This window comes from Enhydra lutris, unplaced genomic scaffold (genome assembly GCF_002288905.1).
Source record: "Enhydra lutris kenyoni isolate GAN:26980312 unplaced genomic scaffold, ASM228890v2 scaffoldscaffold43, whole genome shotgun sequence".
NCBI lineage: Eukaryota > Metazoa > Chordata > Mammalia > Carnivora > Mustelidae > Enhydra > Enhydra lutris.
The window spans coordinates 151,410-175,191 of NW_019154127.1; the positions used below are offsets into that span (position 1 = coordinate 151,410).

Consider the following 23,782-nt stretch of genomic DNA (forward strand, 5'->3'; position numbering starts at 1 on the left):
TTTAAAACTATTTGTTAGCTAATTCTACTGCATTGTTTTGGTTGAAAGAGCAAAATTAGTTGTCAAATCTCAAAGACACTCCTCCTCTTATAGGGCCTCCACACAACTAGGAACCTTGCGGTCTGTGTGACTGCAAACAGCTGTATGACACTGCAGCCTTGTCTTCTGCCCCTTTTTCCCCTTGGCCATCCATCAGTTGTAATGTGTGCTGGAGAAACCACCTGCACTCCCATTAGGTCCTCCTGTCCTCTATGCACAACCAGTTCAACTGCATCCCCATTCCAGAACTGCAAATCCCTGCCTGATCCTACAATCTTACTCTGTCAATGAACACAACTACACAGCTTAATGCCACAATAATTTTTTTTTTTTACATCGGCTGGCTTTGGGCGCCATAGGGTAATTCTTTTTGACAAATGTTTATTGACAGGCGTGTTCTTCTTCCACTACGTTCAAACTTTCACTATCCTTCTTAAAAATCTGCAATCCAGTTTTCACTCATGAAATGACCTAGCCCAAAGAGACACAAAGCTTATTAGTAAGGAATACATCGAGTTCCCTACCCTCTCTTTATTCACATCTGCATCCATCCTACATTTCTCCTAACTTCTCCTAGAAGAAAGTCACTCCATCTACAAAAGGTTAGTATCTTCTAAGTAGATCCCATCCCTCTCATCTCAGTGGGAGCTATCAACAGTTTCTCTATCTTCTACTCCTTCTTCCCTGCAACACTGATTTTCCCTCTGACCTTCATTTCCAGCTCTCACCTTCTTTCTACATCCATTTTCACTGAACACTTAGAACAAACTATCTGCCTCCACTTCCTCACTACTCTTCATTCCAATAATCCCAAAGTTAATGAACACTTTCCAGTCCTGAATTTTACTTGACCTTCTGCGGCATTTAACACAGGTGATGAATACTACCTAAAACTTCCTCCTCTGCTTTTATCTTTAGTCCTTATTCTCACGTTTCCCCCCACCCACATAATCCATATATCTATGTACTGGTGTTCCCTTGATATTCTTCTCACTCTTCACTCTCCCTGGACAAGCTCATCCTCATTTACAGATTATGCTACCACCTATATGACCTGGGCTTTGAAAGCAGTATTTCCATCTAGTTGACAGACAATCTCCATTTTGAGTAATACTCCATAACCAGCTTAATTTAACACTGGCTCCCTGTTTACCCCTTCCCTACTTCTTTCTACCCAATTCAGAAATAGAATCACAGACCCCCACCAATTCTTTTTCCTTAATCTCTTTCATTTCCAGCCCCTCTCTTTCATCTATGCCTTGATTTAAGTTCTGTTTATCTCTCATTAAGATTATCCCAGGGGCACCTGGTGGCTCAGTCAATTAAGAGTCATTCTAACTCTTTGATTTCAGCTCAGGTCATGATCTCAAGGTTTGGAGATGAGTACTGCCATGCAGGGCATGAAGCCTGCTTAAGATTCTCTCTCTCCCTCTGCCCCTCCCCCCTCTAAAAAATAAATAAAATAAACATTAAAAAAATAAAGACATTCCAATAGCTTCCTGTCTGTCTTCTACCGCAATCTCTCTCCCTCACATCCACCTGTCACAGTTATCAAAATAATCTTTTTAATGAGACAGTACCACTACTCTCCTAGTAGGCTCTTAATTTGAGCCAATAGTTCCTTACTGCCTACCTCTTAAAGTCCAAAATCCAGATACTTGTGCATCTTACACCCTTTGTCCCCAACCTTTTCTACCTCAAATGCCAGCCAAACTGAACTCTATACACTCTTTCATGTTTCTGTGTACCTCAAATGCCTGTTCCCAACTACATCCATATGGAAAACCATCCTTCATCACCCAGTTAAATTTTTCTTTATGAAATCACTATTGATGCCTCAACGCAGAGTGGGGAACTCCTGTTCTGCTGCTTTGACACACAAAGCAGGACGTGTTTCTGATACATCGGTATCACGATATAACTTTTTATCTGTCCTCTTTACAAAAGGAACTGCCAAAGAGCCATATTCAGTGTTTATTAAATTATAAACAAATGAACTAATAAGAGTACAGAGGGCCCAAAAAAGTTGAAAATAAAACAAAAGCTATCTCTCTGTTACCTTTAGATGTTCAATCATTGGTTGACAAGGGAGAAATTAAGCATAGCTAAAAATGTTATGGATAAATAAACAATGAAAGGATATCTGTCTTAATCTTCCCTTAAGTCTGTAGCATTTCTGTACTACAAAATGGTTAAGAGTCTACAATGACACTCATCCTATTGACTGTCAACTTGTTAAGTAGCAAAAGTATGAACTAGGAATAAATCAGCTGCAATTCAATTAATCTCTGCTAGATTTGGATTTAGATATTAAGAAACACTTCTTTTATCTCAAGCAATAATTAAAGAAATATTTATTATCAAGCACTAACCATTAGTACTGCAAAGATCTTCCTTAGTCCAGGCCAAAAGGGGAGGTATACATTGAGCAATGAATTCTTTCTTGTCTTCTTTTGACAAAAATGGACAGAGACTTTGAATGGTATGCATATTACCTTCCGTTAGTGGGAAAAAACTGTTTAAAGAAAAGGAAAAAATATGAATTACATTTACCCGAAACATGCAGTGGTTTCAGAAAATTCTTTCTCCTTCAGAATATTCAAAAAGACTAATAATGCCACTATAGAAAATAAGTGTATGGGGGAAAAAAGGAAACAATGACGAGATTGACAGCTGTTGGTTCTGGATGATGGAATTGTAGATATTTTCTGCTGCTTTTTTCTCTTTTTTACAGGCTTCTAAATTTTTAACATAAGCATATATAATTTCACCCCCATGTAAAATTTTTTTAATTATACAACAATATATGGTGATTATGTTCTCCTTAAAAGTCAACAGATTCATTTAAACAGTATCAGTTGTGTCCTTTCTATGAGTTGATATTTATATATGTGCATATATATACTTGAATTTTATTCATATAATGAGTTCACTCTAAATATACTGTTAACTCTAAATATACTTGCCACTTACATTTTAGAACTTTCTATATCAGAATATATAGTATAAATTACTTTCTATTTTAAAGCTACATAACTAAATTAAGAACAAAAAGAAAAATATCCCATACTATCATAACTTAACTATTGCCCCTAGTAGTGGACATTGATTTTTTTTCCCAAATTTTGCCCTTACAAATAAAGTTGCAATAAATGTCTGTGAGCAAGGTATTATTCTGCATACACGCAAACAAAATACTATTTAGGCTAGATTCCTAGAAGTAGAAATTACAAGAGCAAAGGATATGTATGTCTTATATTTTGATAATTTCAAATTGCTTTCCTAAAAAGCATAATTAGTTTATACTGTCACCAAAACAAATGTGAATGCACACTTAATGGATCTTCTTAATTTCTAGCAAGATGACAGATAAAATGTGCTTCTTTTAATTCGTATTTCTATCATTATTACTATGGCAAATCCTTTCATATTTCACATTTCACCAATGAAATGACCACTGACTATTTGACTATTTAATATATGAATTACCTGTTAAAGTCCTTGATACATTTTTTAATTTGGATGGTTTTACTGATTAATAGGAGCTATTTGTATATTATGGATATTAAGTTTTTGTTAATTTATAAATGTTTTTTCCCATTTTGTCACTTGTCCTTTAACCTTTGTTTACTGCACTTCTGTCATACAGAAGTTTTCTTTTTCTAAAAAATTTTACTTATGGGTAAAATACACATTAATTTACCAAATTTTTTACCAAATTAACTATTTTAAGTGTAAGCTCAGTAGTGTTAAGTACATTAACAATGCTGTGCAACCAATCTCTGTTAATCCTTTCCGTTCACAAAATTGGTATCTGCTAAATTTTCTACTAAAATTTTCACTAAACAAGAACTCCCCACTTTCCCTCTCCTTGGTTCCTGGCCACCACAATTTCACCTGCTGTCTCTATGAATTTGACTACTCTAGGTATCTCACATAAAAGGAATCATATAATATTTGTCATTTAGGCCTGGTTTACTTCACTTAGCATAAATGTCCTCACGGTTTATCCACGTTATAAGATGTGTCAGAATTTCCTTCCTTTTAAAGGCTGAATAATATTCCATTGTTTGTGTGTACCACATTTTTTGTTTATCCATTTATCTGTTGATGGGTACTTATGTTGCTAGAAGTTTACATTTTTACAAAAATATCTATCACTTGTTTTACAGATTCTGGGTTTTTGTGCCTTACTTAAGATCTTCCCCATAAGATTATACAGAGTCTCTTATTTTCCCTTGATACTTTTATATAGATCTGTTCTTTACATTTAGCTCTCATCTGGACTTCATCTTTGTGTTTAACGTAAGAGAGGGGCACCTCGCTATTTTTTTCAAACATATCCAGTATTCCTAACATCATGTATTATTGACTCACACCTCTAATTTGAAAGGCCACCTGCATCAAAAACTAAATCCTCATATCTGTGTGGATTAGTTTCTGGACTCTATATCTTGATCCAGTGACTTATCTATTTACCAATTTAATACTACTTAATTATTTTACTGGTAGGGCAAGTCCTTTTCACTTTTTCAGAAATTTCCTACCATTTTTTCTCCCCCTATCAATTCTTGAGCATTTTTTCTTCAAAGGCAGTTTGTCAAGTTTTTCAAAAAATATTGCTGGAATTTTTATTGAGATTGCACTGCAATTAGATTGATACAACCATTTTTATAATTTATCTTCCCACCTTCTTTTGTAATCTTTACTAAAGTTTTATATTGTATTTTTTTTGTAAATTTATTTCTAGGTACAGTTTTGTTGTCATTGTGAATAGACTCTCGTTTTTCCTATGCCATTTTTATTTACTACTGAATAGAATAGTTTTTGATTTTTCTGTCAAGTATAAATCCATCATTAGTCATTAGTTCTAATAATTCTCTAGTTAATTCCCTATTACTTTTATAATCAGAAAAAATTAAATTATGCTAAATAAAAAAGCCAGTATCAAAAGATCATATGTTATATGATTTCATTTATGTAACTTTCCTAAATGATAAAGAGAAGAACAGATTGCTTGTTGCTGGAGATGAAAATGGGAGGAAGAGAGGTGGCACTGATTATCAAAGGGTAACACAAGGGATCCTTATAATAAAGCTGTTCTATCAGACTGTGATAGTGGTCAGGCATGTGAATTACACAGAACACACAGACAAACAAATGAGTACATGTAAACTTAGTCAATGGATTGTATGGATGCCATCTTCCTGGTTGTAAAATTGTACTGAAGTTATGCAAAATGGTACCACTGAGGGAAACTGAATGAATGGTACATGGAATCTCTTTGTATCATTTCTTTCAACTGCATGTAAATCTATAACTACTTCAAAATAATAAGTTTAAAACATTTTTAAATACGAAAAAATATAAATTTAGTTTATAATTCTACTGTACCAGAACATATACATATCATTTCAGAATTCCTGGTAAATCAGAAAATTCAAAATGCCTCTTGGTAAATTTTAACTAAGTGTTTGAGTGTTCAGCTTCTCTAATATGACCAACTCTAGATCTCTAGTATGTCCAATGCCATAATCTATTTTTTTGTTTTAAGAAAGGGGAGTTAGGAGAAGGGAGTTGGGGAAAATTGGAAGGGGAGGTGAACCATGAAAGACTATGGACTCTGAAAAACAATCTGAGGGTTTTGAAGGGGTGGGAGGTTGGGGGAACCAGGTGGTGGGTATTGGAGAGGGCACGGATTGCATGGAGCACTGGGTGTGGTGCAAAAACAAGGAATACTGTTATGCTGAAAACAAAACAAAAAAAATTAAATTAAAAAAAAAGAATACATTTATTGCATTTCTATAGTATTTTTTCAATAGGATGATCCTTATTTAAGAGAAGAGTAAGTAATTTTTCTTATCACTTCCAAATAGCAAATAAAGTAATAGAAGAAGGATATTAGGGAGGGGAAAAAGAAAGATTTCTACCAAAAAGATTTCTGGGGAAAAGAGAAGAAGTTAACAAAATGCTTTTTAAACCAAGTATAAAATTCCATAACAAAATACTATAAAGTTAAAAATATTTAAAATAAAGTGAAATTCTTTTAAAGTCTTTAATTCTCAGGGTGCCTCGGTGACTCAGTAGTGGCGGGGGAGGGGGGGCAGCGGCGGGGTGGCCACCTGAGTGGCTCAGTTGGTTAATCCTCTGCCTTCTGCTCAGGTCATGATCCCAGGGTCCTGGGATCAAGCTCCACATCGGGTCCCCTGCTGAGCATGGAGTCTGCTTCTCCCTCTCCCTCTGTGTATGCTCGCTCACTCTCTCTCTCTCTCCCCCCTCAAATAAACAAATAAAATCTTTTAAGAAAGTCTAATTCTCATTTCCTTTCATTTAATTTCATTTCTTAAACTTTGTTTCCTTGATTGATTAGAGATTATTCATTAGTTGGGGTTGCCGAAGTAACCAAATACAACAAAGTACAAACAATTTAAGTAAGAATACCCTTCTTTTCTCCTGTAATGCCGTTTTACTTCATCCGATGAAACACTTCGGGAAAGGATCAACTTAGCAATAATGAGAGACCAAAGGGTGCCATTTTCCATGGATCTAAAAAAGAAAAAAGGAAAAAATCCATTTTCATAGTGTTTAAGATTTTTAAAGACTGTTTGCCTGATTCCTTTACAGAATTAAGTAAATTATCTCGTGAGGGTATCAATTCACATAGGGCTTTTGCCCCAAAACAATGGTCATTACTGAATGGACTAGGAGACTTAGGCTTCCAACACTCCTTTACAACTGGTACTGAGCTCTCATCCCAAAGCCCTTCGAATCCCAATAGAGGAGATTAGGCTTGAGCACCAGAGTCTGCAGCTCAGAAAAGGACATATTCCACAGGACACCAAGGCTGGTTAATGCTGAAGAACCAAGGTATTAATACCAGCCAGCAAAAGTTCTAAGTGTCAAGTACATGGACTGAGATTGCAGAGAAAGATGTGCTCAGCCTGGGACCCCTGAAACTATAGCATACTCAAAACACTATTGGCGGGGCGCCTGGGTGGCTCAGTGGGTTAAAGCCTCTGCCTTTGGCTCAGGTCATGATCCCAGGGTTCTGGGATCGAGCCCCACATCGGGCTCTCTGCTCCGTGGGGAGCCTGCTTCCTCCTCTCTCTCTCTGCCTGCCTCTCTGCCTACTTGTGATCTCTGTCTGTCAAATAAATAAATAAAATCTTAAAAAAAAAACAACAACACTATTGGCTAGTGAAAAACAAAGAGAAGCAGTTCAACACAGTAATTTCAACAGGCTAAATACTAACTACTAGAACCGATATGATTACTGTAATACCTACTTCCTCAACTAGGTGAGAAAGTTTTGTGGTTATAATTTTTTTTAATATTTTATTTGTTTATTTAAGAGAGAAACAGGTAGTGAGAGCATAAGCAGGAAGGAGGGGAGAAGCAGACTTGCTGCTGAGCAGGGAGACTGCTTCCCCTCCTCTCTCTGTCTGCCTCTCTGCCTACTTGTGATCTCTGTCAAATAAATAAATAAAATCTTTAAAAAAAAAAAAAAAAGACACATCTGTAACAACATGCAAAGTAAAAGCTTAGATTTGAGAGTAGTGGAAGGATGGATCACAGATACCAAAACAACTTCTACAAGGCTTCTGTTTCCTTCATTGTCATCTGTCCCATTCTTGAATGTATTTATGGATTTAAGAACACAGGCAAAGTTCAAATATCTCAATGAGTAAATCGAGAACTTGAATCCACAAAGTATTTATCATTAAGAATTGGGTTTAATGTAGGGTACTTGGGTGTTTTAGTTGGTAAAGTGCCTGCCTTCGTTTGGCTCAGGACATGATCCTGGAACCCCAGGATCTAGCCCGGAGTCAGGCTCTCTGCTCAGCAGGGAGTCTGCTTCTCCCTCTCCTTCTGTCCCTCCCCCTGCTTGTGCTTTCTCTCTGTCTCAAATATATAAATAAAATCTTTAAAAAAAAAAAAAAAGAATTGAGTTTAATTTAGATCAATCCTCTGACTGAACAATTAGCACGAAGTGAGCTTACATTTTACAGAAACAAAGCCAAAAATGAGTAAAATAATCATATAAAATGGAAGTTGAAAGGAATTCTTACCTGTTAAATAACAGCTGTAAAAGGCCAGAAGTATTACCAAGTCCACATAAGTTATCATATGTAATATTCATCTTTTGAAGCATTTCACAAAATCCAGTTAGAAAAACAGGTGGATTGTCTAATTCCTCATACCACTGCAGCGAATAGAGCAGTTCTGCAACTATAGAATGGACGACACATCAAGAGTGTTCTGTGAAGAGGCCTTTGATCATTTTCACTTCTCTGTCCCATTTTCTAATACTGCTATGTCCATCAGTCTAAAAACTGATTTTCAAATCTGCTTTGAGATGTTTTATGATAATGAATTCTGAGAATATTCGATACAAAATATGAGTCTCCTCCCAAATCTTACTTGGTCCCTTTTCTGATTAGTTAAGAATGAGACAAGCCTAAGTTACCAGAAACACTAGAAGAATCTTCCTGCGACTTTTGCCACAAGTGCTAACAAGTTACTTACAGGAAAAAACAACTAAGGAACCCAACACCTGAAATGAGAAGGTCAAGCCAATGTTAAGAAATGGGAAATACCATGATATAGTAAATAGGGTGGGGATCTCCACAACAGACTGAGTGGTCTGGATTCAAATGAGCTGTACATATAGTTATCAATTAGAGTATGAAAATCTGCACAGGGAGTGCTGTGAGAATTCAATGACAGGTACCTATCACAAAACCTAGCATATCATAGTAGATTACATAATTAGTCACAACTCTCTCTTGTAAAGCCACGTATAGATTTTGGAGTCAGAAGACTTGAGACCTGGTTCAAAATCTAATCCTCTCCCTTACAAGCTACGTAACTTTAATCAACTCAAGATAAGAAAACAACAAGGTGAGAAAAACAACAGTAATACTATCTGATAGGGTTGATAAGGAGATTAAATACATAATGTTGTCAGTTTGCCATTAGTAACACAGTTAACAAGAACAAGTATTACAAAGATCATTACTCCAATTTCCAGTTCTATTTTGTATAGATTCACTCTGTGGGCAAGGGAAACTGTACTAAACTCCTTGCCCTTAACTGCCTGTGGAGCAGCTTTCTTCCCCAGGACATATGTACTCTTCTACTAGTAACTATGCTGCAGCTGAAGGCTTACAAACAAGACAGAGAAATTATGCAAATCCTCTGTACCTTTAATACCATTTTGTATAGGTCACATTGCTTCCTACAATTCTACACCATTTCCTGGAATGGGGGAATTTTTTGAAGTCCAAAATCCCCTTGGAATTCAACATTTGAACCTCTATTTGCCAGGAAAAAAAAAAATGTATGTGTGTGTGTGGTGTGTGTGTGTATATAGATACACACATATCCCTATGAACACAAAGATATAGTGGTTCAAAAACTGAAAATTCAGAATCCTTGATGAAATACTAGACTCACTTAACCACTTTTTTTAAGGATATATGCCATAGGATCTACCTGTCTTACCAGCTTCAGTAATAATATTATACCAAATTCTGCTCTATAGCTAACAAGATTATAGCAAGATTTCAGTATGTTTCCATCCAATTTGCAATTTACCACTCATCACTCAAGTAACCTCAAGTTTTTAATCACTAAAACAGCTAATAGGAATAGAACATTCTTATCTAATTGCAGGTTAATCAAAATTCTTTCAAAATTACAATTATTTCAAAACATTTCTATTATATCTGAATGCTCATATATACTTACTTATTTTCTCAAGCTCATTATTTTCTAGGACTATTTCCTTTTTCAGTGCAACTAATACCATTTTGCTCAATAATGCTGAAGTACACAAATGGCTGGGAAGTTTCTTTGTATCTTGTTCTTTAAAATCTGTTTTGAAACACTCATAATTCAAACTCAATCTTCCTTCTAAAAGAGGTCTATGCAACCACTGTAAAAAGAATACATTAAATTATATACAAAATCATTAGATATTCTAAATTATTTACTACCTATACAATTAAGACAGGGGAACAAAAATGAAATTATTAGAGTATCTTCAAAATGTTATTAGAATAACCTCAAAAGTGAAGTTATTACTAGTTTATTAGCAAAATCACAGAAGTCTACAAGTTTGGGTTTTACTTTAGGAAATTATCAACGTGTGTATTTAAGACTCCTTCAATTCACCTGTACCACAGCAACTGCCACTGTCTTACAAACAAACATCCAATATATGAGCATTCAGAGATGTAAAGGCAAAGCAATATACTCATTTCACCTTTTTTTCTCCTCCCCCCAAAAGAAGACAGTTTGTTTACTTTTTCTTTCCCCCAGAACAAAATAAAAATGTCCAAGCCTGCACGAAGTCCAAACTTCAGAATAAGACAAGCACAGTTCAATCTTAAACATACCTGCATAGGAAGAGACTGTCTCATCTTTTCCCATTCACTGTTGCTTGGCATTACACTTCCAATATATACTCCCAGAAGATTAGTATCCTCACTTTCTAAAAGTGCATTTAGCAAGTCATCAACAGCAGACAAGAGGACTTGAAGACTGAAAATAATGCAAACAACGTAGCTATTATGGTTATGCTATGACTAACTTGAACACCCTGGTACATTAAATACCCTGTGGCAGGTTAACAACTTACCTGAATGAAAGCCTAGTAAAAAAATGAAGCTAAGCAACTCCTCTACCCCAAATTCAACATACACACAGCAAAATTGTGGATTTAATCCATTATTTATGATTTGAAATTGAGTGCTGCTTCTACCTCAGAATGAAGGGGCCTTGACTTATTTCAGATCAGATATTTCTGAAATACAGATACCTTACTGTATGAACAAAACCATGATGTTCAGAAAAATATATGACCTAACCCTAACAGACTGTGGAAGCATTCTCTTGGTTTTTCACTTTTACATACAGATTTAGGCATGAGTTGTGAAATATATTTGCAATTCAACACCTTAAAACAGTGGCTACAAGGCCCCCCAAAATAATGAAGAATAATCACTATGTGTGGTGGCCATGAGAGGTCATTGTTATAATCCACACCAGCCCACAAGAAACAGGATGGCACCACCATCACATCACTGAGCATAAATCTGGAGTCCAGCAGATATTCTAAAACAAATCACTCTTCAACTAAGGGAGTTTAAATGAATGATCATTAAAACAAATTCCTTTTGGAAAAATCTTTTTGTCTGGATCTTCTCTTAGAGTCCTACAGATTTTTTTTTTTTTTAAGATTTTATTTATTTATTTGACAGAGAGACACAGCAAGAGAGGGAACACAAGCAAAGGGAGTGTGAGAGGGAGAAGCAGGCTCTCTGCTGAGCAGGGAGCCCGATGCAGGGCTCGATCCCCGGACCCTGGGATCATGACCTGAGCTGAAGGCAGATGCTCAACCGACTGAGCCACCCAGGTGTCCCAAGTCCTATAGATTTCTTATATCCTATAGATTTCTTATATAGCAAATTGTTTTTCATATTCATTCATATTAATCATGGGCTCTTATTTCAAGACAGTGATCAGGCATTAAAGAGAGAGCAAATGAGCAAATGAGCATAAAAGACATTAATTACCTTTTGATATCCAAAGATGAAGACTGAACTTGGTTCTTCAGCCACAGAGCAGACAAACATAGGAAGGTACTCTGTTTATACGTATTGCCAGTTTGGTGGATCAACAAATTCACACCAGAGAGCCAAGTATTTTTCAGTTTACAGACAAGAAAGTCTAAAATCAAGATGTCAACAGTAATTTGTAATCCCTGTGAAGCAACTATCATCAGTACAAAATGTCTGAAACAACTCAATGCAGACTTGAGATTTTTAAGATACTGCTAAAAAAGGAAAACATAAAATTTTGCCAAAACAAAATAATTGTATCATAAATTTACAATAGTACAAGGTAGCTCATGCCACGTAAATAAAAGTTAAGATTTTTAAAGTTAGCTTTCTTCCTCTCTGAACTTATTTACAAGAGTACTCTTCTTTTGGAGATGTGAAAATATTACACCTTTTCCAAACAGAGAAGTTAGTATAAAAGGGTGTGGGAGGAGGGGTAACAATAGTAGTATTTTTTAAAATTCCTTCATAAGTAAGTCTCAAATATATAAGGCAATATAGTCCTTAAAAAGGTAATTTCAATTTCTTTTTGATATCTACCAACAGTGAAGAAGAGAAAGACATATTAGTACCTCCCCCTTAATGAGTGTGGAGTTTGAGACATCAAGAAATTAAGCAACTTGCCAAACCACAGCCACTCCGTAAAGAGGCTAAGATTCTAACTCATCTATCATGGCCCCTTCTAAAACTGTATCTTTGGTATCAAGAAAGAATTTAGACATAATGTCTATATCCATCTTTAACTTGGTTTCTGAAGCTGAAAGTGTTTAAGATTTGTACCCCTTTCCTCAAAATGCTTTCAACTTTCAAGTACATTATGATTCAATTAATAAAGCCTGGGCACTTACACTATGAAGGTCAGAGCCGGAGATTCCCAACAAAACATTTGAGCAGTAGGCTATTACCTGGCAAATGTGTTTTTTCTTTGTTCTGAGCACATAACTGAAAGAGGGTTAATAATAAGTCTTCAGATGATGGCATTAGCAAGCATCCTTTTGCTGAGCTGAAATAGTTATAGGCCACATCACAGATAAAAGACACTGACAAGTCATTATTTTCAGCTTCTGACAATTCCTTTCCTTTGGATAAAGTTTCATGAAGTTTAACAATAATTCTCTCCACATATACTTCTCCAATCAAGTAATCTAGAGGAAAAAAAGTTCACACAGACAAAAAATTTTTAAAAATATTAAATTATAATATTAATATAAAAATATTTAAAAATATTTTAAAAATTTAAAAAATATTAAATCTTTCTGTGTATTAAAAAAAAATGTAGTAGACAAAAGAAATTATACCAACAAATCAATCTGATCTCTCACACATAAAAGCCCTCATGTAAAAAAAAAATTTTTTTAATTAAGTAAAAAGAAAAAAAGCTATGCTCTACAAAATTACTGAATAGCTTTGCTATTCAAAACCCTTTAGAATATAAAACTGAAAGTATTACATTGTCTTCCAAGTCATGCTAAAAAGATTAATAAACATTTAGGGTGCTTATAAGATTAACATATCTGAATGAAGTCTTGTTATTTTCAATCAATTACAAGCAAACTTGGCAACGTGGAACCCCTCCCCAAAAGTGAAAGATTTATTCCCTACTAAAAAACGAAAGCCATATTTTTGCCTACCATTTTTAACATGTTGGGATAATACCAAGCTTAGAAGAGCCCATCTTTCTGAAAAGTAAGATTCAGAAGATCCTGAGGATTCCAAGTCCTTACTACAAAGGTGATCTGCCAAGGTTGTCAACTTCTCTCCAAGGATTTCTCCTTTTAGCCAAGGAGTTACTAAAGCATGTTTATCTGAACTAGAACATGCCTAAAACCATAAAATCAAAGCAAAGATTAAAAGGAAGATCAAAAAATATATGTGCCTAAAATATTACTTGTACTATATTACCTCCCTTCATCATCATGGCCCCCCACTCTTCCTCAAGTTCTAAGAAAGCTGGTATTGTCCCTGTTCCCCACTAGGCCTTGCTTACATACACTTTCATGCTTTACTCATGCTATCTTCCCAACCACAAATATTTCCCCTCTTCTTATCAAAATCCCATCCATTCTCTCAGAATTGTAACAAAGCCCACCTGCTTTACAAAATCTCCCCCATCCACTCTAGTCCATGCTCATCACTGCTTTTCTCTGAATTTCTAAAGCACTTACTGGATTGTATTATTATTTATAATGTTTCATCTGTGTATGTCTTGTTTCCAATGGGATTGTAAGTTCCTTGAGAGTGGAGACTGTCTTAAACTTCTTTGATACCTGCTATCAACACTGCAGATATGTTCAATGAATAATGAATGGATGAACTTTAAAGACAGGTTTTAAAAATGCTCTATATTTTAAATTTTTGTTCATTAATTTTACTAAAATTAAAGAACAACTATTATTTAATGGTGGTAAGCTACTTCAATATGAACAATGGGCCTTCTTATTTCCCCTTATTCTCTGCAATAGTAACTGAGGCCAGATATCTAACAGCAACTGGTTTATTTTCATGGAGTGGGGAAGCAAGAGAAAAAAAACAAACAAACTGTAAATCCACCCCCAAAAGCATGCTGATCCATGTTTCCAGAGCTTCTTTTGCTTTAGGGCTGACAAGAAAGGAATTTGCAACTTGGCTCATTTCAAAGCAATCTGGAAAAAAAAAATCCAAGTGCGGATTGGGTAGTGCCTAAAAAACTGTTAATCCTCTTATTTAAGAAACTTAGGTAACCAGAACTTTTATTTTAGCCCAAGCTTTACCACTATTCTGGCTTTATGACCTTGAACAAATCTCTTAACCAATCTTGGCCTCTTTCCTCATTTTGGAAATGAAGATTAACCTAGAAAATCTCTAAAGTCCTTTTCCGGTTACAAAATTCAGGTTTGTGTTTAAAGAAGCTGACTTTGTAACTCTGATCATAAAGTATAAAGTTGCACAAAAAGAAAAACTAGAGTCTGGAGAGCTATAACATTGGCTTTGCTAATACAGTTTACTAAATAAAACTGATCTATTTTATAGAATCCAGGAAGTAAACTTCTAAATGTCTCTCAAGTTAGCAAGACATGAAGTACAATACTTAATGTTTTAACAAATCCACAGAAAGAAACTGACCAGCTTTAAGGGGGTGAAGAGACCAGGTAGTCAGGCAGGGATAGTCTTCCAAATGGATATGAGTATTTGAGCTACCTGCCAAGTGCATTCCTAGGTTGGAAATGGTCTTCTCTTATCAAATTACCAACTCCTTTTGCTCTGATTCTAGACTTACCAAGTAGTTTTCTGATAATTTGGCTTTTCATATACCCTGCCTTTTGAGAGGGAAGGTACTGGATAAACTAATGCAAATGCTCTCTGATAAGTTATATCTCTCATTGAAAAGCAGTAAATTAATATTCTGTATTTATTTTGTAAAAAGAAACTACTGGGGGAAATAGAAAGTCACTATTTAGTGGGCACAGAGTTTCAGTTTTCCAAGATAAATTCTGGAGACTGGTTCACAATACCATGAATATAGTTGACACCACTGAACTGTAAACTCAGAAATAGTTAAGATGGCAAGTTTTGTTATGGGGCTTTTACCGTAATTAAAATAAAGACAGAGAAAAAAAAACCTGTAAATTAAAAAGTTATCTGTATAAAATTTAAAAATAATAAAAAATGCTAAAATAAAAAAATTTTAGTTAACTAGTCTAAACATTTCTATGGTTGGAAGTATTGTGTCATTACATGTTTATTAGGATAAAACACTTAAGCCATTTCTAAAACTTCTAAATTGCTTAGGTTCCTTGATTTCTTTTCATTATTTTTATCACTAATTTTCTTATTTAGTCAAGTGGCAATCAGACAATGCCTGCAAGACTTAATTTACCTGTATAGTATTCCAAAGTGGGACAAACTCAATTTTCTGAGGTGTTCTAGCCAAAGCTAAAACCACTCAATCCATGTCTATAGAAGAAAGCATTAACTAGATTAAGGGTAAAACCTATAGTCTTAATTTAAAGGTAATCAAATGTTTAACTCTCCCTTTGTTATCTGTTAGGGGAGAAACACTGGATTTTCCAGAGTCTAGTCCCTCTTTGTGGATAAGCCTAACCAGAAAAATAATACTTCAGAAAGGCAAACAACAAAAGCTTTCCCAAGAGTGGGAAGAAAGGTACAATAAGAAGGAAGTTCTCTAACAGCATGTGAATATGACTGGTTTTAATTTTTCTATACCCATAAATACAAAAAAAGGAGAAAAATAATCCCTAAGATACCTTTTCGATGACCTGAAGAATAGAATTCCACTTCAGATCCCCCTGAAAGAGGAGAGAGAAATAATCTGCTAGAAGGAATGAAGTCACCATGTAATCACTACAAAATTAAAAACTTTTTTAAGCAACTTCAACTTTAAAAAGTAGACTAAAAACCTCTGCCTTTTATTACCAAGCATTCATCAACTTACCATACTTACTGAACACATACCGGTCTCACACACTTCTCCATCACAATCAAGAATACATTGCTTGTGCTTGCTTTGGCAGCACATATACTAAAATTGGAAAGAATATATTGCTCTTCTTTAAATAGATATTCACACCCAAGAAACCACCCAAGAATAACCTCCATGTGGGTCTCATTCTACTTATCTATAATTATTGTGGCAATATAAACCATTACAGTTTAAAGAGATAGACAGGGGCGCCTGGGTGGCTCAGCGGGTTGAAGCCTCTGCCTTCGGCTCAGGTCATGGTCTCAGGGTCCTGGGATCCAGCCCCGCATCGGCCTCTCTGCTCAGCAGGGACCTACTTCCTCCTCTCTCTCTGCGCCTGCCTCTCTGCCTACTTGTGATCTGTCTGTCAAATAATAAAATCTTTTAAAAAAAGAAAATAAAGAGATAGATAACAACAATACCTCAATGAGATCATCCAAGATATATTTTCTTTCCGTATTATTGTCACAGCAACGGAGGGCACTGTACAAAATGTCCACCAAGAAACCAGCATCCTTCCTTGGATCTTCGTTTAGCCAACCAATCAGTTTCTGGTATAAAAACTGCACTGCAGGATTTTTTTGTACAAGTCTGGCTATTTCAAGAGGTTTGGCTTTGGCAGTACTCTGTTTTTCATCACCTAACAGCATTTTAAATACTTGGGTTGAAGAGAAAGAGCTGAGCAGAATAGAAAGGAACCTTAGATGTTGCTCTGACTTTTGTTCATCGACATAATTAAAACTCATCATTGCTAGTTTACAGACCAAGTCTTCCAAAGGTTTCTTCCTTAGCGGCGATATAAGCTCTGAACAATTATGAGTGAGAGAAGATTCAGTCATTAATTCAGAGCCTTCACTGTTCTCACCTTCTGAAGAAACACATTTTTCATTCTCCTTATTACTTTCAGGCAGCTCATCAGCAAATCTAACCTTACCAACTTTTTTTTTATTCGACTTCAGCGAGCTCTTTGGCTTCTGAAGTACCTGTAGCAGGTTAGAAACACCTGACACTGATTTCACATCAGCTTCTGGCTCATTGATTTTCTCCACACAGATCTCTGACAGTCTTTCCCAAAAATTTAGCAGCACTTTGTCCAAACTGTGAGCTTTTTTATCATCTTTTTCCACATCTGCTTTGGCTTCCCAGGAACTTAACGTTTCTGCTAAATGGTTAAACAGCTGCCCATCTTGCAATCTTGCGTCTTTGAGAACTGCATCAATAAAAGGAATCAACTAAAAGAGAAGGTAGAAATGGAAAAGTTCCGTTTTCAGGAGAAATAAAATTTAAACAAGGAATTTGTAAAAAAATAAATGAAATGAAATAAACAAGGGCGGGGAGGTCCTTAAGCTGCCAACTCTTGATTTTGGCGCAGGTCATGATCTCAGGGTCTTGAGATCAAGTCCGGAGTCAGGCTGAGCTGGGCATGAAACCTGCTTAAGATTCTCTCTACACCTTTCCCTCTGCCCCTCTTCTCGTTTGCTTGCTTGCTTGCTCTCTCTCTCTCTCAAAATTTAAAAAAAAAAAAAAAAAGGAAAGGAAAAAAAAAAAAACCAAAAACAAGGTATTTGTAAAACACTATAAAATTCCATATTTAATAACTGAAAAATGTTGATTTTTTTCCCCCTCAAAACTCTGAGGAGTCAACTTGAAGGTCATTTTCATATCTTACAAAAAGGTTAAAGATTTCACTGCATTCCCCCTAAATTATTCTTTTTATGATATAATTAACCAAAATTATTGGTCATTAACAAATAATACAGTTTTCTTCACATTTTCTGAACTTATTCAAGTTTTTTACTTTTTTCTAAATCAATATGAAAGACATATAGGACCAATAGAATTCAGAATTTTCTTAAATCACAAAGAGTAGTTAAGTGAGATATCAACCAGGATCTATGCTTATGTAACTTCATTAATTTCCTAACATAAGGAACCATATTCCAGAACTTGCTTTCATCACTGGTTCTAAAAGCCAAGCATAATTTTTCACAAAAGGAGTCAAATATTTTAGAAGTAAAAAATTATTATATAATTTACATATAATATAAAAGACCACAAATAACAACTTTGTAATTATGTTTTGTGTTACAACTCTACAAAACAGGGTTTGCACATCCAGAGACTAATTAGTACTCAGAAATTATGGTATTATTCTGGCAACCAACAACATAGAATTTTTATTTAGCTGGTCAGAAATATACATTACTTAATTTGTAAATTATAAAAATGAAATCTATATGAAGACTAATTAATAAAATGACAAGATACAATGAGCTTAATTTTATAAGTCAATGTGCAAAGGCTCTGATGATTTTTACATTTGTAAGTACCTGGTCATTGACGAGCATCTCTTCAATTTCTTCTTCACCTAAGTTTTGCTGCATGATGAAACGTAAGCATTCAAAAAAAGCTGATATTACTGCTGAGCATTCTGAAAAGCTGGTTTTTATTCTTTCTGTTGATAGCCTAAAAAATAATAAATAACTATGGCTCATTCTTTCACAAGAAAGAAAATAAGCAACTCAGAAACACCAAAATAAAGACATAGATCATATCAAAAGAAGAGAATTTTTTACAGTAAAATTCTTAAAATGAAAACTAAGAACAATAAGAACTTGAAGTGTGAAAAAAGCACAATTTCAAATACATCAACAAAGAGAATACACAACTATTTTCTATTCAGGAACAAATCCACCTCCAAATTTTAAAGACAGGACTTAAATAAAGATAATAATGTTTTAAAAAATAATTTTGTAATCATTAAAAAAAACTGAGTATATTTTATTAGATAAAACTGAGTATCTTTTATTAAGTTCAACAAGTACAGTGAAATTTTTTTTAAATTATGACTTTAAATAGCTATCATATTTAAGTTTATGGAACTTACAAATTCTTCAGCGGTTCATTTTTTTCCATTTGGGCATTTGTATTTATAAACATACCAAAAAATGACATTTTAAAAATGGTCTATGTCCATCTAAGGTCTTACAATATTCATTACACTTTCTACTGTGTATTACCATTGAAGCCTTGAAAAGCATTCCAATTGTAATTCTCTGAAAACTTTAATAAAAGTGTTTAATGAAGAGCAAAACAATATGGAGAAAATTTAAATAAGACAATAATGAGTATGTCATCCTATCCATGTATGCAAACAAGAAAAATCTCTTGTTTTAACGATCAAGAAATTTAAACTTCTTACCCTGCAACAACAGAGGTGAGGAAATTTTTGAAGAAATCCAACTTTGGATCTGTAATGGTCTGAGGAAGTTTGCTGATAAATGGCAAAAGATAAGGATATATGACAGTAGCCAGACCCCGGCCACCCTCACGGACCACAGCTGACAGCTTCGGAAACACACTTTTTTTTGCATTTACATGAAGCCAACAGTCCTAACAAAGGAAAGATTATAGTAATAATTAGAGATCATAGAATACTTTTCCCAATTAGGAGACATACAGGCTCTCAGAAGTATTAATCATGTATTCTCCTTAGGCTAAAATCTCTCAACACTAAAACTAAATTTAAACTAAAACTCAGAAACTTTAATAAATTTATTACATATAGAAATCATATATCCCACATGCTTAGGACATAACTGATCAGAAATAATTAACTTAAATGACTTCTATAAAAGCTGTTCTATAAAATGGGCAGCAGTATTCAATCTTAATTATAAGATTCAGATATACGGACTTGACTGGACCACATAAGGTCTTTAAGAATAATTGATACTGGCTAAACAAAAAAGTACAATAAAAACTCAATGCCATTTTATAGTCAGTTTAAAGATTTATACCAAGTTTTGGATTAAGTATTTTATTTCTAAGAAAGCATTTTTTTCCCAGTAAGTTTTAGATAGTATAATTCGATAGGCTCTCTCTCACACATATCTAAGGCTTCTAAAATACAAACCTCTAAGACAACAAATACTCCCCGATGTATTAAATGTACCTCTGTTACACACCTCAATAGTTGTAAGTGTATAAAGTACAGCTTCCCAGAGAGCTGGGCACACAATGGGGTCACTGTCATCAATGCTAAGTAGAACAGATGGGCTCACTTTAGATGCTTCCTCTTTCATCAACTGTGGAATACGCTGGCACAAAGCAGAAACTAACTCAAAATAAGCTGAGCGGATCTAAAACAAAAAAATGAAAAGCTGGATTAAATCAAAGCCTAACAGACCTACAACGAAATTTTTTACTTAATAGCTGATAGTTTATTCATACTAGCCCTCTCATTAATAAAACTAAAAAGACTACAAAAAACATTTTAAAGTCTTCCATAGAGTATGGGGGCTGAAAAGATATTAGAAACTACCACATAAAAGGGAAGGCAGAAAGAATTCAACCTTTTATTTCTTTGGCTGAAGCAAACACAGATCCTCTCCAGTGGCTGAGGCCTTCAGCTGGGGCCTCATATTATTTATTGATGCACAGGGCTACAAGGCTGCACAAAGTTAAATACATCCAAACAAACAAAAAGAAACCATGAGCCACTATCAACAGAAACAAAAGATGACATAGAGATCTGAGACTTTAAATCTTAGAATTATCAGTTATAAATTCCTTGTCAACAATTTTTATTATATTTAAAGAAACAAAGATTTAAAGAAATCTGAAAGGAAAAAGGATCTCAGAAAAAGCACAGCAAATGTGAAAAAGAATGAAGCAAAATTTCTAAACTAGAAATAAACAGGCAGAAAGAAATATAGATACATGATAGATTAGAAGTCAATTCACAGTTTAAGAACAGATAATGAGAAATAAAGAGCAAAAGAAATTATCCACCAAGTAGCATGGAAAGAGAAAAAAGATGAAAAACAGCAAGGACAACAAAAGAAACAGAGGATAAAGAAGGTTTAATATATATTAAATCAGCATCCCAAAGTGAGAGGAGAGAATGAAGCAACAGAAATATCTGAAGAGGTTAATAGCTGAGCATTCTGTAGAGCCAATGAAATACACCAATCTACAACTCAAGAAATCCAAAAAATCCCAAGCAGGATACATTAAAAAAAAAAAAAAAAAAAAAAGCCACAAGACACATAATGGTGCAACTACAAAAAAACAAAAGCAAAAACAAAAACAAAACAAAGAGTAAACCTTAAAAGTGGCCAGAGGAAAAAGACAAACTACCTTCAAAGGAAGGACTGTAAGACTGACATCTAACTTCAATAGCAACAATATTAAGTCAGAATACAGTGGAATATCTTCAACAAAAAACAATTGCCTGTATTTAATCCTGTACCCAGTAAAAATTTATGTCAATGAGAGTGACATAGCTGATTCAGTTGGTAAAGCATGACTCTTGATCTCGGGGTTGTAGGTTTGAGCCCCACATTTCGTGGAGATTACTTGAGAAAATAAAACCTTAAAAAAAAAAGAATGAAAGTAAAATAAAAACATCTGATAGAGGAAAGAAAATGATTTCATCATTGGGAGACCAACAAAAGACATGTTCTTGTGTTCTACATACATGTTCTACATATAAGGCAGGTGATCCCAGATGGAAGATAAGAGATGAAAAAAGGAATAAAGAGCAAACAAAGCAACAAATATGTAGTAAATCTAAATGAAGATTCAAAGTATAATAATAATATTTTCCAGGATTAGAAAAATACACATACATATATATTTAACCCCATAAAGTACTTTATTTCTGCATATTTTATATAAAATATTACCAAATCAATATTAGCAGTGTATTTAAAAAGATAAATATACAGCATGACTAAGTTTCTCTCTTAAATGCTAGGCTAGAAAATTATATGATCACTTAAACATATCAGAAAAAGCAATCAAGGAAATTTGATCATTAATTTATGACAGAACTACTCAGCAAATTAAGAATAAAAAGGACATTTTAAACCTTATAAAATCTAGAGAAAGAGACAAGGGAAAAAAAAAGAATTGGAAAGTAACCCAAATAAGTAACTATTAGTCATAGCAAAATAACAGGCTATGAAAAATATTTAAAAAGATCTAAACACTGGCTATTAGAACTAACAAGAGTTTGAGAGAGTTGCTGAATATAAAATTAACATACAAAAGTATAAAATACCTACATCAATACAAACAAAATACAAAAATGTAATAAAAATGTAATAAAAACATCCCATACATATTTCACAATAGCACCAAAAACTATAAACTAGTTCAGAACAGAACACATTATAAAATATTATTTTAGGATGAAAAGGGCCTAACATAGCCTAAAAATTTTTGGAAAAAAAAAAAAAAAGTTGGAGGGTTTCTAAACTTACTACAAAATAACAATAATCAAGAGAGTGTGGTATTGGTGTAAGGATAAACACATAGGTAAATGGAACAGAATAGAGTCTAAAATTAAGATCCAAGATATATGGTCAACTGAATTTTTACAAAGGTGCCAGAATAAGGATAAGACAGTCTTTCAGGGGCACCTGGGTGGCTTGGTGGGTTAAAGCCTCTGCCTTCGGCTCAGGTCATGATCCCAGGGTTCTGGGATCGGGCCCCACATGGGGCTCTCTGCTCCGCGGGGAGCCTGCTTCCTCCTCTCTCTCTCTGCCAGCCTCGCTGCCTACTTGTGATCTCTGTCAAATAAATAAAATCTTTAAAAAAAAAAAAAAAGACAGTCTTTCAACTTTCAGGATAATTCTATGTAAAAAGTTAACATGGGGACGTGGGTGGTTCTGATCATGATCCCAGGGTCATAAGATTGAGCCCTACCTACATCAGGCTCCCTCAGTGGGGAATCTGTTTCTCCCTCTCCCTCTCTTGCCTCCTCATGCTCTCTCTCTCTCTTGCTCAAATAAATAAAATCTTCTAAAAAATTAATTTGATTCTCACCATTATGTGACACACAAAAATTAATTCTAAATGAACCTAAACTATAAAATTTCTAGAATAAAATAGAGAAATCTTTGCAACCATGGGGTAGGCAAAGATTTTAGATAAGAAATCAAAAGCAAGAATCATAAAAGAAAAAAATGATAAATTGGACTTCATAAAAATTAAAAACCTACTCTCTAAAAAATCAAGAAAATGAGAAATTAAGCCACAGACTAGAAGAAAACGTTCATGGTTCTTTATCTGACAAAATGTTTGCATCCACAACACATAAAGCACATTCACAACTCAAAAATAAAATCCAAAAACTCAGTTTTAACACGGGTAAAAGAGGGGTGCCTGGCTGGCTCAGTCGTTAGAGCATGCACTCTTGATCTCAGGTTTGAGTTCAAGCCCCATGTTGGGTGTGAAGCTTACTTTAAAATTTTTAAATAAATTTTTTTAAAAAAAATGGGGTGCCTGGGTGGCTCAGTCAGTTAAGTGTCTGACTCTTGATTTTGGCTCAGGTCATGATCTCAGGGTCATGAGATGGAGCCCCATGTCAGCTCCGTGCTGGGCATAGAGACTGGGATTCCCTCTCTCCCTCTCCCTTTCTGCCCCTCCCCCCACTGCTTGCTTGTATGTGCACTCTCTTAAAAAAAAAAAAATACAAAAAGCCAATAGAAACTTTAGAAATAAAAAATTAAAAAGTGAGAGAAAGGTTGGAACAAACACCTCAAAAAAGATACACAAATAGCCAAGAAACACATTAAAAGATGTTCAACATCATCAGCCATCAGTAAAACACAAATTAAAATCACAACGAAAAATCTCTATCCCAGAGTCA

At 34.6% G+C, this 23,782-nt stretch overlaps 1 protein-coding gene across 1 annotated transcript in view; it reads right to left on the reverse strand.

Annotated features, from left to right (window-relative positions):
- The window catches only part of LOC111155724 (listerin E3 ubiquitin protein ligase 1), a 68,287-nt gene that overhangs the window by 29,651 nt on the left and 14,854 nt on the right, over positions 1-23,782 (reverse strand). Inside the window, exons 7-19 of the mRNA XM_022516067.1 lie at positions 20,091-20,264; positions 19,325-19,515; positions 18,453-18,588; positions 16,545-17,354; positions 15,908-15,949; positions 13,295-13,484; positions 12,569-12,808; positions 11,619-11,772; positions 10,440-10,584; positions 9,790-9,976; positions 8,109-8,268; positions 6,481-6,585; positions 2,412-2,554 (exon numbers count right to left, since the gene is read on the reverse strand). Of these exons, the coding sequence (XP_022371775.1) occupies positions 2,412-2,554; positions 6,481-6,585; positions 8,109-8,268; positions 9,790-9,976; positions 10,440-10,584; positions 11,619-11,772; positions 12,569-12,808; positions 13,295-13,484; positions 15,908-15,949; positions 16,545-17,354; positions 18,453-18,588; positions 19,325-19,515; positions 20,091-20,264 (2,677 nt within the window). The remainder of the gene's footprint in view (positions 1-2,411; positions 2,555-6,480; positions 6,586-8,108; positions 8,269-9,789; positions 9,977-10,439; positions 10,585-11,618; positions 11,773-12,568; positions 12,809-13,294; positions 13,485-15,907; positions 15,950-16,544; positions 17,355-18,452; positions 18,589-19,324; positions 19,516-20,090; positions 20,265-23,782) is intronic.